A 15,266-nucleotide genomic window follows, 5' to 3' on the forward strand; every position below is an offset into this window, starting at 1 on the left:
CCTACCTTCTCATTGTCCTGATCATTCAGTCTGTAAAAACTAGGTACATCATACTGTAGGTCCCCACATAGCAAGCTCTGGATTAGCTACATGTCATGCCTACAGTGCTAGGCTGGCCCAGCTGAAAGTATGCATGGCTTCTGGAGCTTTCTTACAGACCAGGTGATAATCACTATTCTCATGGACTCTTTGGAGCCCATGACACCCTGTAGCTGACACTGCCCTTCCAAAAGCCTTTGGCACTTGTGGGCCCTTCTACTCCCCCTTCAAGTACTCCTAGATGACCATGCTGATTTGGGCAGGATCAGCCTGTAACTCTGCTATTCAAACTGTAAGAATTTAAGCAACCCATGCTTCCGTTTCTTTCTCTGTCAAGAGAGAATGAAAGCAGCCTTGCAGGGTTCATGGAGAGTTCTGAAGAAGATTAACATTTGCTGAAGTACTCTGCAGCATGAATATTGGCTAAATGTAAGGTGTGCCTATCTGGCCTCCAGGTGGCAGTGACTGCCCAGTCTGGGGAGCACTCAGTGCAGTCTGGTACATTTTCCTAGCACCAGATCCACATCCTTTTGCTTCCTCTGCTGCTGTCATTGGATGTCCCTTTCTTCAGGTCCACTTAGCAGGGGTTCTTTTATCTTTTGTTTCTTTCTAATTCTGAGGTATGATCAGTGCTATTGATAGGAGCCTGAGCTAGTTTTTTTTGTTTTTTTTTTGGATCGGGGAGACATATTTACAGTCTCCTAATTCAGAGTCTTATAAGTCACCAACAAAGATGTTAGTCAGCTGATGTTTGCTGGCTTGTTTTGACCAGTGGAGGCTGCAGGCTAAGATAGTGCTGATCTCTACCTAAAGACTGAGACACTGGGCTCCTGGGTTGGTAGCCTAGGTTATTCTTATTCCAAAGGTGAGGGCAAGCAGGGAAGGCAGACATTGAATATATAATTACACTGGGAAGAACAGAGGATGCTATGTTGACTTGTGACATGTTAGCATGGCCAACTCCTCAAAGCTGACTTCTGAAGAGAAGCTGGCTGGGTGAATGTTGTGCTCTGAGATGACCTTCTCATCTTGTCCTTGTCTAGTGGGAAATTTATGATGCCTATGTAGATGAGCTTGAGAAGCTGGAAAAGACCAAAGAGAAAGAAAAGACAAAGACTCCAGTGGCTAAAAAAACAGGGAAGATGGCATCAAGGAAGCTAACATCCATGGAGTCCCAGGTTTGTCTCTGTCACAGAATATCTAAGTCAGGTATAAGCCTCTGAGTAGGCAGAAGTCTGACTGTCTGGGAAGGGCTTCACAATACTTAAGAAGACAGCTAATGTTGAGGTGTGAGTAGTTCTTTCTTTGGAGCATGAAATAAGGAGACATACAATTGCCTCTGGCATTTTGTACCCTTATCCCCCAATTTTATATAGGCCTAAAGGCTAGCCACGTTCATGATCCTTGCCCTAGGGAGCAAAAGAAGCCATGAACTTTCTTGAAAGCATTATATGTATCAGAAAATAATCTGTCTTGGGGGTAGAGTGTGAGGACAAGATGCCATTTCCAAAAGATTTGAGAGGGTAAGAAGCTTTTCTGCTTCAAGACCTTGGGCTTAATTGTGCCTGACACTTAAGGTAGGTCTTCAGGGCCAAGATCTAGGTCAGGGATGGTCATAGGTACTATCAGTGCCAGGCCAATGAACATGGCCACTCTGAGCTGGGTTTACCATGAAGAGTCATGTAAGAGTTATCTCAAAGGTCAAGGGTAGAGGCTTGCAGGTACATAGCCAGCATATGTTTGTGAATCCACACAGAACAGTGACGCAGCTATGGGGAGTCATGGAAGGAAGGGCCACCATAGGGAGATGCTGAAGGCCCACCTTTGTCCTTTCAGCAGGGAGAAATCTGGGTTGGAGGCGAGGTCTGGTGTGGAGACACAATGGAAGAGGGCTAGAGGAAGCTGGGGCAGGCTTCAGCACCGAGGACAGCTCCCACAGAGACACTCTTGGGGGAAGTAGAAGCTGGAGCTCCACTTCAGAATAAACCAGATCTGTTAAAGGAAGTTCTGCTTCCTTTGAAGTGTGCTCCCTTCCTCTCAATTCTCTGTTCTTGAACCTGATGGTGTCACATTTGAGGGGATGTTTGAAGGTCTCTTGTTATGGCTTCAATAGTAGATGTCCCAATGTATCTGTTAGGATAGAACCCAGTGATCATGACCATGCTGGGTACTGGAACTTTGAGGTTAAAAAAAAAAAATAGAGCCCCTGCCCTAAGGCTTGCTCTATGCAGATTCTTGGCTTACCCTACACCATTCCCCAGAGGTCAGAGGCTTCAAAGAAGGTTTTGGCCTGGGTCAGGGTACTTGTGAAGATCCATGTAAGACTGTGATACAGGAATTTTCCAGCCCTTTGGATGAAGATGGTACAGTGGAGGCAGGACACTGGGGTGTAATGTACAATCACTTACCAGGAAGTGCAATGATGTGTAATATTTCCTCAAATGAATTGAGCTCTAACTGGAAATCTCAGTTGTTAAACTGGGCTGTCTGTGAAATACAGTGGGAAAAACAAATGCCTTTCTCTTTGTCCAGGCCCAGTGTATAAGCACAGTAACACCCTTTTCTCAAAGATCTAAGTCTGTTTAGGTTGGTTGAAAAAGAATGAAGTCAGGTATAGCTCAAGGGGCAGAGTGCCTGCCTAGTATGCCCAAGATCCTTATTTCAAACCCAGTACTGACAAAAAGGAAGGAAGAAGAGAGGGAGGGAGGGAGGAAGGGAGGGAAGGAAGGAAAGAATGAAAAGTAAAATAAAACTTAGGTATGTTAGGGAAGAAAAGAGAATACATTCATGATATTCTGTAAGAAGCTCTCCAGTGAGGGACCACAGTCTCACCATTGACTTTGATAAATGCACAGTACTGAATCTAAGTTTGTCTGATCTGAAATATTAGACAGGAGTGGGAGGAAGGCCACAATTTAGTAAGAACCAATAAAAAGATGTGACTGCTCAAGTAACATGGCATCTAGAACAAGAGAAGGGAGAGCCCACTGTACTCTATCCTTGGCACACATAGATAGCCCTGAGTCTCCTGGGATCAGGAAAGGGTAGTCAGACTGAGGAGGGATTACATCTCCAAGTAGAATGAGAGAATTGGTGCTTGAGACCACAGACCTGTGCTTACATCATTGCTTTGACCCTTATTATCTAGGGTTTTCTTTTTCCTTTTTCTTTTTGTCAGTCCTGTGGCTTGAACTCATAGGCTGAGCCCTTTTGCTCAAGGCTAGTACTCTATGACTTTGAGCCACAGCTCCACTTCTGGGTTTTGAGTGGCTAATTGGAGATAAGAGTCTCACAGGAACTTTTCTGCCCAGGCTGGCTTCCTCAGAGCTCAGCCTCCTGAGTAGCTAGGATTACAGGAGTAAGCCACTGATGCCCAGGCGTTAACTGGGGATTTTTGAAACTTCAGTTTCCTCACCCACTAAGCCACTCAGATGATACCTGCTTTACAAGATGGTTGGGAGAACAACTTCTGTTTGTTTGTTTTGTTCTTTGCCAGTCCTGGGGCTTGAACTCAGGGCATGAGCACTATCCCTGGCTTCTTTTTGCTCAAGGCTAGCACTCTACCACTTGAGCTACAGCGTCACTTCCGGCTTTTTCTATATATGTGGTACTGAGGAGTCGAACCCAGGGCTTCATGTATATGAGGCGAGCACTTTACCACTAGGCCATATTCCCAGCCCTGTATGTACAACTTCTAACATAGTACTTACCTGTTATTAATATGCCATGCGCTTGGTGCAGGATACTTAGGAAGTGTTCACTTGAGGGAATGAGGCACTGTCCTGTTATAGCAGAAGGGCTGTCATCAGGCCCTCAGTTCCTCATGGCTAGCACACAGAGTAAGGACCACTGGTAGCAGACCTAGGAAAGCAGATTTCAGCTAATTGGCCATCTGATCAGAGAGAATTCTACCTTACATGGGGAGAGTTAAGCATGCTGGGAAACTGCCAAGAGGGAGAGGATGATGCTTTGGGTTAAAGAGTAGGAGGAGCAGCTGGACCCAGATAAACTCTGAGGAGTACTATTACAAATACCCAATGTCTTCATTTTTGTCTCTCCTGTGGTACTGAGAATTGAACTTAGACCCTCGCCCATGCTAGGCAAGCACTCTACTACTTGAGTTAGGCATCCAGCCCTCGTATTTATTTCTGAGTTAAGGTCTCTTTGCCTTTGCTCTAACTGTATGTGCTGCCACACTTCTTGGTCCATTTCCTAATATTTGGAGCCCTCTGGGAGTAGGCAGACCTCATGGATTAAGAATCTCAATTCTGCTCTGTAGTTGCTTGTTACAAGCATCTCTCCCCATCTTTGGGCCTCTGTGACTTCTTCAACCTGTGACTAAAGGAAAGATTGGACTAGAAGATCTCTGAGACCTTTTAGGGGAATATGTCACTTGCTGAGTTTATGAAGTATCTCTATACTCCACCAGAAAGGCCTCCAACTGATTCTTATCTGCTCTCTCAAGAGCAAAGGACTGGGCTGGGGATGGGGATATGGCCTAGTGGCAAGAGTGCTTGCCTCCTATACATGAGGCCCTGGGTTCAATTCCCCAGCACCACATAAACAGAAAATGGCCAGAAGTGGCGCTGTGGCTCAAGTGGCAGAGTGCTAGCCTTGAGCAAAAAGAAGCCAGGGGGCTGGGAAGATGGCCTAGTGGCAAGTGTGCTTGCCTCCTACACATGAAGCTCTCGGTTCGATTCCCCAGCACCACATATATGGAAAACGGCCAGAAGGGGCGCTGTGGCTCAGGTGGCAGAGTGCTAGCCTTGAGCGGGAAGAAGCCAGGGACGGTGCTGAGTCCAAGGCCCAGGACTGGCCAAAAAAAAAAAAAAAAGAAGCCAGGGACAGTGCTCAGGCCCTGAGTCCAAGCCCCAGGACTGGCCAAAAAAAAAAAAAAGAGCAAAGGACTAACTTATACCTTAGATGTTTTGCCTCGTGCTTAGAGATGCCTTTTCCAAAGTAAGTACTGAATAAAAGAACATGAAGCAGGCTCTGTAGCAGGTGCTTGAAATCCCAGATTTAGACTCCCTTTTCCACCTGTGAAGGAAGGGCTCTAAAATACAGTGATAGAATGAACTAGAGCCATGCAGAGATATCATTATAGAGCTATCTGGGTGGGCACTGTGACATGAAGGCATGACGGCGGACAGCAGGAAGGCATAGCTGAATCAATTATGTGTCTGGGTTCTGGCTTGGAGCATCTGACCTGGCTTATGAGAATATGTGGTTTATGTAACCCCACAGAGTGATGATATCACCAAAGTGTCCCAAGCTGCTAAAATTGTGGAGCGCATGGTCAACCAGAATACATATGATGATGTTGCTCAAGGTAAGATTGATGGCCCTATAGATGCAAAATATATATAGCAGGATGTCAGTGGAGAGATAAGACTGATACAAGTTAACCATGAGCAATGCCATAAGGAACAATAGCTATAGTGATGAGATCTGACAGTGGTATAGTAAAGAAACACAGCTGCCCATAGTGATCTAATATCATCTTCCCAATGGCCCTGGGAAGCAGCAAACTAAGATGATTGCTGACTTTGCTTTCGAGACAATGAAAGCCAAGGCTACCTGGCTTGTTAGTTTCAGAGAGGACCAGAACCTAGATCTTCAACTTCCTCATTCTGTGTTGTCTTCTCCACCCAGATTTCTTAGGGATACTATGATGCTAGAATGTAAGGATTGACAGAAACCGTTCCGGGGATCTCCCAAGAAGATAAGAGGGCAAATAAGGGATGAGTAGGAGCTGACAAGGAAGGCTTCAGGAAGGGCTGAGCTCAATGCCATGGGATAAGCAGCATCTGAGTGGGAGGGTAGCAGAAGGGAGGAGGTTCTGGGCAGAAGATGGCACAAGCCGTGACTTGGCAGTGAGAATGAGTATGAAGAGGCCCTGGGGACAAGGGACAGCAGGCTAATTGACCCTAACAGGAGCTGTTGGAAAGTGATGAGGGCTCAAGCTTAAGAGGCAGTTGGAGCCATTTTATTAAGGGTCTTGAATACCACACAATTCAGAGAAACTGATATCTGCCAGCTGGGACACAGCCCAGTGAGAGTGGACCAGGAGGAGGATGTGATTGTGGAGAATACAGGAACAGAGGGGAAGAAATGGTGTGGAATGGGCCTCATCACATCTGACCAGCCTGCATCAGAGAGGATAGAGAAAAAGGAGAGGTTTAGTAGTAGAAAGCATTCACCAGTGTTCATTGGGAATGGCTTATATGTCAGACATTGTGCTTTACAATTTACACATTGTTTTCCTGATAGCTATCATTATTATCTCTTTTTTTTTTTATTGTTGAGAGAAGGTCTCACTGTGTAGTCCTAAGCTGCCCTTGAACTCTCCTAGGTGCAGGGATTACACTCAAGTACTGGGCAAAAATAGTCTGACATATTCATCTGTTTATTGTTTGTTGTTTACATTGTGGGTTTTTTTTTCTCTCTTTTATTCTGGAGATTGAACCTCACTTAGTCAAGCACTCTACCACTTAGCTATCTCCTCAACCCATTATCTATATTTTATAGATGAAAACTCAGGCTGGGATGTGGCCACTTGTTCAAAATTATAGCTAGTGGGGGATGTGAGTGGTAAAACCAGAATTTGAACACAGGCCCCTTGGATTCATTGCCTAAAAACTTTACCATTCGGCTACAGAACCACTGAACAGGGAGGAGACATTGCAAATGAACACATTCAATAGATCTATCCTGGTGATTAATTAGTGATGAAGCAAAGAAAGGGATTGATTCAGAAACACTTAAATCCTGGGAGCCTGGGAAATTCTGGTGTGTTTGACAGTGCCAGGGAAATGGAATCCTTCCCATGGCATGAACAGCACATTCCCAAGTGGCTTGTATTTCCTTGAGAGGTTGTGCATTTATTTGGAGCAGCTGCCTCCCCAGAGTTGGCAACTCCTTGCTTCTGGCTGGTCTTCTTTGCTGACAGCCTAGGACTCGTCTTGGTGACTTGATGCTCATTGCTCACCCAGGGGACATAGAAACTAAGGCTGCCAAGACCAGCAGCCTAAACAAGCCCCCTAGTTATCATTCAGGCTGGAAAATGACCTTGAGTGCTTTTCAAAGCTGTCAAAGTACACAGCAGCTGTGAATGAATTTGTCACTCACACAGCTTGGCTTCCTGAAACCCAGTCTGTACAAGTGGCCCACCAAAGAGCTGCAAACCTGATTAATATCCATGGAGAAATTGGCCTTGTGAACTACTTTCATTTATAAGACCACAGTCACATAAAAATGCATTGAACTTTGATTTCTTTGAATTGTATAGTATTTTCCCTTTGGTAAAGTGTAATCATGAAGAAGGGAAAATAAAATGGAGAAGTGTTGTCAATTAATCTCCTCTTTGAAATGAACTATTTTTTTTAAAGATACCCAAGCTCAGGAATCTCTGATCTAATCAAGGCTGACACCTTTCTGACCACTCTAATCCTTTTGTTTTTTGAGGTTTGAATGGAATGCCACAGTGTCAAAGGAGTGGGGATAGCATTGTAAGAATGGCTGAGGCAATGTCTGAGCATGTCCTTGGCCCTGCTGGATGAGAGGGTTTATTCTCTAATTGGTCCCATTGTTACTTTATTTTTTCTATTTGTTGTGTGGCTATCCCTGTGCTATGTGACCCTGAGATGAATATAACATGATTCCTGCTGTCTGGGAGCTGTGAAATGGGAAAGAGAGGCCCAAGGCGAGTGCAATAGAGAGGAGACGCAGGGTTGGAACAGAGAAAGATAAATTAACTGTACTCAAAGCAAGGCAGGTGAGGTGGTATATGCCTACAGACCCAGCTACTTGGGAGGATGAAGTAGGAGGAAGCTTTAAACCTAATAGTTCAGGGCCATCCTGGGCAACATAAGAGCTCATTTCATAAACTACAAACTTAAAAAAAAAAAAAGGACAAAAGAACAAAAGCTAGTGGTTTACATCTGCAATCCTAGCTACTTAAGAGGCTGAGATCTGATGTGGTCATGGCTTGAAGCCAGCCCACGTGGGAAAGTTTGTGAGACATTTATCTCCAATTAACCACTGGTGAAAAAGCCATAAGTAGAACTATGGCTTAGCCTATCAGCCTTGAGCAAAAAAGCTAAGGGACGTTGTCCCGTCTTGTGTTCAAGTTCTATTATCAACACACACACACACAGACACACACACACACAGACACACACACACACAGACAAAAGAAGAAAAAAAGAAAATGAAGATGCTACAAAGGAGAAAGAGCTTAATCTGTCTCAGAAGTAGGTTAGGAGTTTGTCATAAGCAGGACATTTTAGTTATGGAAAGTTATGTAGAAACACACAGATACCTGACACAATTTGATTCATGTACACAGACTATTTGGTACAGATCACATATGAACAGATGAGTCAAAATTATGTAGAGATAGTGACTAAGGAGTCCCTGTGCAAGGAGAGCCATTGAGAGGCCTCACTGGAGTGGGAGGGTGATGTAGTGAAGAGGTTGTGTGCTCTCACTCAGCTACTTGAAACATGATTTGGAGAACAGATTACAGAGTTAGGGAGACCAGTTAGAGGATAACCAAGTGATAGATTATTGGAACCTGAAAAGAGGCAGTGGCTATGGGTTTGGAAAGAAATTAATGCATTAAAAAGATAAGAGGAAAATAGGAGCCGTGGTAGAAGAAAAATCAGTCAAAGATTCCCCGAGTTCCTGGTTAGGCATGTCGAAAGATGGAGCTTCATCCTTGCTTGGAGAAAATGGGAAGAGACAGTTTTGAGGACAGATGAAGAGTTTGGGGGATCCAGGTAGCTTTATTATAATGAGGGTTGGCAATGGATATGAAGTGGGCCTGTATTTTAGGGATTTGGGAAGCAGAATGAATAGAATTCTTAATCGGTCTCTGGCAGCTGAGCCCTTGAAATCTGGCCACTCCAATCGGAACCTTCTGAAAGGCAGAAGAAACTCATGAGGATAAGTACTGAAACCAACCTGGGTTTCTATCTATGCACACAAAGCTGCTTTATTGTAATTTTCCCAATAACAATGATGGTAACAATTGGTAACAGCCCAAGGGAACTCACTGTGTACCAGGCATTTTTCTAAGCACTTTGCATGTATTAACTGAAAATATATTTTCACAACAGTCTTTTGAGGTAGGTGCTCTTATTCTTCCTACTCCCAAACACAAAATGTGTGTTGTATTGTCCAAGAAGAGACAGTAAGTGCTTGACCTTGGTTTGCTGCAAAATGGCAGTCTGGGATCTGACTCTGCTTATTTATGTTTAAGACTTTAAGTACTATGAGGATGCTGCTGATGAATACCGAGACCAGGAGGGTACGCTACTGCCACTCTGGAAGTTCCAAAATGACAAAGCCAAGCGCCTGGCCGTTACCGCCCTCTGCTGGTGAGTATAGGCATTGCAGCAATCCCAGAGTCATCCCTGAGTATCTGTGGCATGTACAGAGTGCCAAGCCCTGGGCTACCCTTTTTATTGCACTTAAGCACTTGATTGTGACATGTGACAATATGGGAGGATCAGAATGGGGATTCTGATTAGACTGCAGGATCACCTAGGGTTTCCAAGGTGGTAAAGGCCTACGCTGGACAGTAGATGCCTGAAATGTAGTTAGGCATCAGTGGGAAAGATCATAACTAGATAAGCGCTAGGTCTACTGTCTGTACCAATGGGTTCACATTTCTTTTGCAGGAATCCAAAGTACAATGATCTGTTTGCAGTGGGACACGGCTCCTGTAAGTGATCTAGCTAGTCATTAATTTGTTCATGTAAAGAACAGATACTAGGTTCCTATTCTGTGCAGAACTCCTTACTATGTGTGAGAAATACAAAGATGACTAGGAAACAATCACAGTCTGGTAGGGAAGATCTACAATTGTATGGACATTTAGTGCTGGGCTGAGGAATTCATCAAGCTGAATAAGCCCACTGGGCCTCAGAGAAAGAGAGGGAGATCACCCTAGCAGAGAAGCCAATGCGAGCTAAGGCTAGAAGCATGAGGAATGGCAGGAAATAAAGCTGTTCAGGGGGCTGGAGTCAGTCTTTAAAGGGCTTGTTAAGCCATTCCAACAAAGCTTTTCTGGGAAAACCATTGAAGAAACTCAAGAAGGACGGGAAACCTATGCAGGGAGGAGTTGTAGGCTTGAGATTAAAGCTGGGAGACATGAAAGAGAGAGGTAGAAGGACATAGACAAATGAGATGGATGCCCTCTCCTCCATTCCTCCTCCCTCCTGACCAGGCCCTGGGGCAAAGTGGGGATAGGGGTGAGTTGAGGAGAGTTTTTAAAGTCCAACCCTCTGCTCTGGAACTTCCTGTCAAGAATCCAGAGAAGACAGAGAGGTAGCCCACTGTGATAACTGTGACTGGTCAGTTTGCTTTTCCTAAATGCTACTTGGCTCTAGCAAAAGTCCTTACTGCTGTACTGGCCTGGATATTTCCCCTTCCTAACGGGAGAGGGCCCTACACTCAGGCTCCTGGCGTTCAGGCGCACTTCTTTAATGCTAACAGCTTGTTCTCTGGCTGGGAGGATCAGCTTCTGAAAACAGAAAAACCTCTCCATTCTCCAAGCTGCTTCTGGCTGGCAAGCATACAAGCTCCTGGTCACTGCCCCTTAGATTGTCTGTCCACCCATTTTTTGGACCAAGATGGGGGAGGAGGTGTTTGTAGGGGTTGAAGGGAGGAGTCGGTGTTTGTCATTCCTCTCAGGGAGGAGACCTTGGAGCTGCTCCCAGTCTTGTGGTCTGGGCTGCCTTTGAGGATGCCCTAAATGCCTGCTTTGTGTCCCTACTCCTGAGGGTGGGCTGCTGCCAAATGGGAAGCGCCCTCCCCCTCTGGCAAGGAGCAAGAACATTCCTCCCCCTGTGCTGCAGCTACTGGGTCTGGAACAGGGCCTGGGGCTTGGGCGGGCCCTCCCAGGAGTGGGCGTGGAGCCCCCTGTGAGACTGCTCTAGGCCCAGGCTGTCTGCCCAGGACTAAGGTGTGTGGGGGTGGGGGTGAGGATGGGGTGAGTGTTCCCCAGAAGGTGGGAGGAGAAAATATTAGTTCTAGCCTCCTCTCCCTCCACCCAGGCTTAGAAGTAGTGTCATCTGGTTGGGGTCATGTGGAGGCTTTCTATGGAGGATGAACTTAGTCAGGAACTGTAGAGAAGGGAAACTCACCTCCCACAAGCACATGGCCTCAAGCAGACAGACCTAGTGGCCTCCTTTAGTTGGGCATTTACCCAGGAAAGGTCTCTGCCCTCCCTTGATCATTTTAGCCACTGCCATGTTCCTGAGTTGCCCACAGGCAGCTACAGATTTTCCCCTGAAGGGATTGGTTCTCAGTAGTATACATCTGAGACTTAGTCTCCTCCTAGGTGACACATAGAAGTTGACAAGCTGCCAGGCCTCCATCCCAATGCCATTGTGAGGCCCATAAAGCAAAGAAGTTAATGTGTCCTGCTAGCCATAGGAACTACTTACTCATGAAAGTGGGTCATTGTTGATTTGTCTGTTGTTCTTCCCCCTGGCTTTCCTGCAACACCTTTGGGAGACTGGAACAGAATAAGGAAGCTGGGGAATCTCTCTTAGGGGGTAGGATCCAGTGTCAATGGCTGTGATATTTGCAGTGGTTGGCACTGGCACAGGAGTTGCTGGCCGGCTTTCAGATGAGCTTGATGGCGAGCTTTCATCTATTACAGAGCCTTGCATCTCACAATACCACCCGCAAAGGCCTGAACAGCCAGTGTGGGCTTAGAAAGGCTCCTGAGTCTATTCCTGAAGCCATTCCCGGGAGGCCCACACTCCTGGGTGTTCAGGTGCCTTCATGGAAGAAACAGTGCCCAGCTGAGGCAGGCAGAGGGCACCCTAGTTGCTGGATGGGGTCACTGGATGGAACAGCTGAGCTCACCAGCATCTATCAGTCTTTGGAAGTTTGCAAATACCAATCTCCCATAAAAAGAGTTTGCCTTGTGCAGACAAACACTGGGTTTATTGCTGGGTTTGACCCTCATAAGCTCGGTCTAGACCTCATAAACCTCCTTTTGCCTGGAATTCCCAGATGTTTATTCTGTGACCCTGCTACATAAAACTTTGATAATGGGATTAGGCATGTACTATAGAGAGAACTGGGCCTAGCTCCCATCTTGGAATGGGAAAGGTTCCCTGGAGTCAGGTCAGAAGCAAGCAGGCAGAGAAAAGGGAGTACAGCTAACATCCTGCAGCATCACGAAGCATCCACACCTGCCTCTCTTCTAGAGTAGTTGGGTACTAGTATGTTAGGCTATTTAAAGGCAGAGATAGAGCTGGGTATCAGCGGCTCATGCCTGTAATCCTAACTACTCAGGAGGCTAAGATCTGAGGATCAAAGTTCTAAGCCAACCACAGGCAGTCAAGGCCATGAGATTCTTTTTTTTTTTTTTTTTTTTTTTTGGCCAGTCCTGGGGCTTGGACTCAGGGCCTGAGCACTGTCCCTGACTTCTTTTTTGCTCAAGACTAGCACTCTGCCACTTGAGCCACAGCGCCACTTCTGGCCATTTTCTGTATATGTGGTGCTGGGGAATCGAACCCAGGGCCTCATGTATATAAGGCAGGCATTCTTGCCACTAGGCCATATCCCCAGCCCGGCCATGAGATTCTTATCTCCAATTAACTACCACGAAACAGAAGTGGAGCTGTGGCTCAAGTGGTAGAGTGTTAGTTACCTTGAGCAAAAGAAGTTCAGGGACAGCACCCAGGCTGGATTCAAGCCCCAGGACTGGTACAAAAATTAATAAACAAAAGATAAAAAAAGCAGAGACAGAGATGTTCCCTAGGGCCAGGCTCCTTGTGGAGAAAGAGACTATAAGCAGCTGAAAGCAGGTGGAGGAATGTTGGAAGGCAAAGGCAACTAGTCCAGAAAGAGATGGCTGGGATGCAGTTATATCAGCCTACTATGACAATGGGGTCCTTTCCAGCTCATTAGTCAGTTCGTAGCAGGCAAATGGGTGTTCTTCATGGACTGTCAGGCAGGGATAGTGGAACACATCATAGATATGAGGTTATCATACAAGAGATGGGACAGGAAACTTGTCAAAAGGCCAAATATGGAAGGGTAGGAAGAGCTAGCAGTGTTTCAGCCCAGCCCCCCTCTGGGGTCCACACACACTCAAAAGGGATCAATGCAGACTCTAATCCCTACCCCTAAACCTGCCCTGTCTTACCATATGAGCTTTCCCCGGGGCCAGAGATGCACTCGTAGGGATTTAAATCTTTCCTGATCATTTATTTGTCAGCTTCACTAATTAAGCAGTGTTAATTTCATTTACTGAAAATGGAAATTCATCCACCTCATTTCTCCCTGTTCATCCTCCACACACAAAATCCATCACTCCTCGGCTGCAGGCTGTGTAAAATTTACAGGACTAATTATGTTGTCAGGTCTCTTTGTAAATACAGTCCATAAAGGCCACGGTGCTTGCTGGGTTGTAGTGCAAGGGCATTCCCGTTGTTAGTTTAATTACTGGCTAGTTATTTAGGTTCCCAAATGTTTGCCTCATTTTCCCTAAATCAAATTAAATGTCCCCCTTGATGTATTCTGTCTGTGAATCCTTGTTTGTGCTTCCTACATTGCTTAAATAAGACTTCTAATCCAACAAGAGGTTCAGGAAAAGCCCAGAAGCCTGAGCCTCGCTTGGCTGTAGAGCCTCTGGGCCACATTTGAGGTTTGGAACCCTCTGGTGACCCATGACCCTTTTCAGACCAGCCTTGGGCTAGTCCCCCGCCTCTGGACTATGAAAATCCCTACACAGAGGGTATCTCTGTTCCTGGAGTGCAAAGTGGCAGGCTGGGTTGTGGGAAACTGGGAGCATTCATTATTGTCATCAGAAATACTGAATATTGTTGCATTCATCCCCCTGATTTCTAGAGGAATGGCTTCTGAACCACCCAAGAAAACGCTGCCATCTTCTGACTCCGAAATTAGAGTTTGGGTCAGCCTTCCCTAAGTGCCTCTGATATTCATTTCTTGTTTCTGCTTGTAGCAAAAGACCACAAACATAACGGCTTAAATAAGAAATTGCTTATCTTACAGTACTGGGGGGGTCAGAAGTTCAAAGTGGGCTTCATGGAGCTAAAATCAGGTCTGGAGTCTGCAGGGAGCACCTGTTCCCTTTTCTTTTCCAGCTTCTCCAGACTGCCTGCATTCCACGGCTAGTGGCCCTCTTCCAGCCAGCAATGGCATCATTCTGACATCTGCTTCTGTCGTCACATCTCATCCTCTGACTCTTCTGCCTCCCTCTTTCCCTTATAAGAACGCTTGTGATTACATTAAATCCACCCAGATAATCCAGGATAATCTCCCTGTCTCAAGATCTTCAACTTAATCACATCTGCAAAGTCTCTTTTGCCATGCGAAGTGACATATTTATAGGTCTGGGGATTAGGATGTGGACATTTGGGGGGGAGGACATTATTCTGCCTACTGCACATCGCCTCCAAGTACCTCTTGTATGACTAAATAAGGGAGTCATCAAACAGCTGCTGCCTTGGAGCCAGTCCGGGGCTGGCCTCATTTAGGATGCCACTGTACAAGAGGACCTACTGGCTGAGGCTGGCATGGTATCCTTGTCTTTGCAGTTTGGCATCTAATTCCTACTGATCACTGACCTGGCTTTAGCCTCATGCCCCAACATGCCCTCCGCTTGCCTCACTCTCTCTTGAGTCCTGAATAGGAGCCCAGGATTCTCCTGACAGCCAGAATGTTCTAGACTGGGCCTCCATGATCTACAGCTGTTACCTACTGGACAGCAGGGTTTTCAGGAGGCAGCTCTTTTACCCAAGCGAGCAAGCCAGATATGTTCCCTCTATCCTTCATGGCAGACCAAGAAAAGACCTGCTTGCAGTTCCTGGTCATCTGGTGATTACTGGACTCTCTAGCTTTTCTCTAATTACTTAGGAAGTTTGTGGTATTCAAGCAAAGTACCTCCAGAGGCCAAGAGCCAAGGCTCTGTCAGCCTTGAGTCTAGTGGGACTCTACATTGAGAACTGAGACACTGGATGGCCTGGGTGAGGATGTGCCATGTTACTGCTGGTACTTCTGGTGACTGGTTAGTGGTGATGTACTGGGAATGTTGGATGGCTGAGCAATGCTATCATTTGACTGCTGGTGCCCTAGTTGGTGACATCATATGGAGGATGTTGGAGGATTGGGCAGTGATGTCACTGAATGATGATATCACATGAGGACCATTAGTAGTTTATGTAGTGATATCATTTAAG

At 46.0% G+C, this 15,266-nt stretch overlaps 1 protein-coding gene across 1 annotated transcript in view; it reads left to right on the forward strand.

The window, feature by feature from the left end:
• The window catches only part of Dnai1 (dynein axonemal intermediate chain 1), a 58,203-nt gene that overhangs the window by 25,613 nt on the left and 17,324 nt on the right, over positions 1-15,266 (forward strand). Inside the window, exons 9-12 of the mRNA XM_048352222.1 lie at positions 1,083-1,217; positions 5,284-5,368; positions 9,302-9,419; positions 9,723-9,766. Coding sequence (XP_048208179.1) covers positions 1,083-1,217; positions 5,284-5,368; positions 9,302-9,419; positions 9,723-9,766 — 382 coding nt within the window. The remainder of the gene's footprint in view (positions 1-1,082; positions 1,218-5,283; positions 5,369-9,301; positions 9,420-9,722; positions 9,767-15,266) is intronic.

This window comes from Perognathus longimembris, chromosome 1 (assembly GCF_023159225.1).
Source record: "Perognathus longimembris pacificus isolate PPM17 chromosome 1, ASM2315922v1, whole genome shotgun sequence".
Lineage (NCBI taxonomy): Eukaryota > Metazoa > Chordata > Mammalia > Rodentia > Heteromyidae > Perognathus > Perognathus longimembris.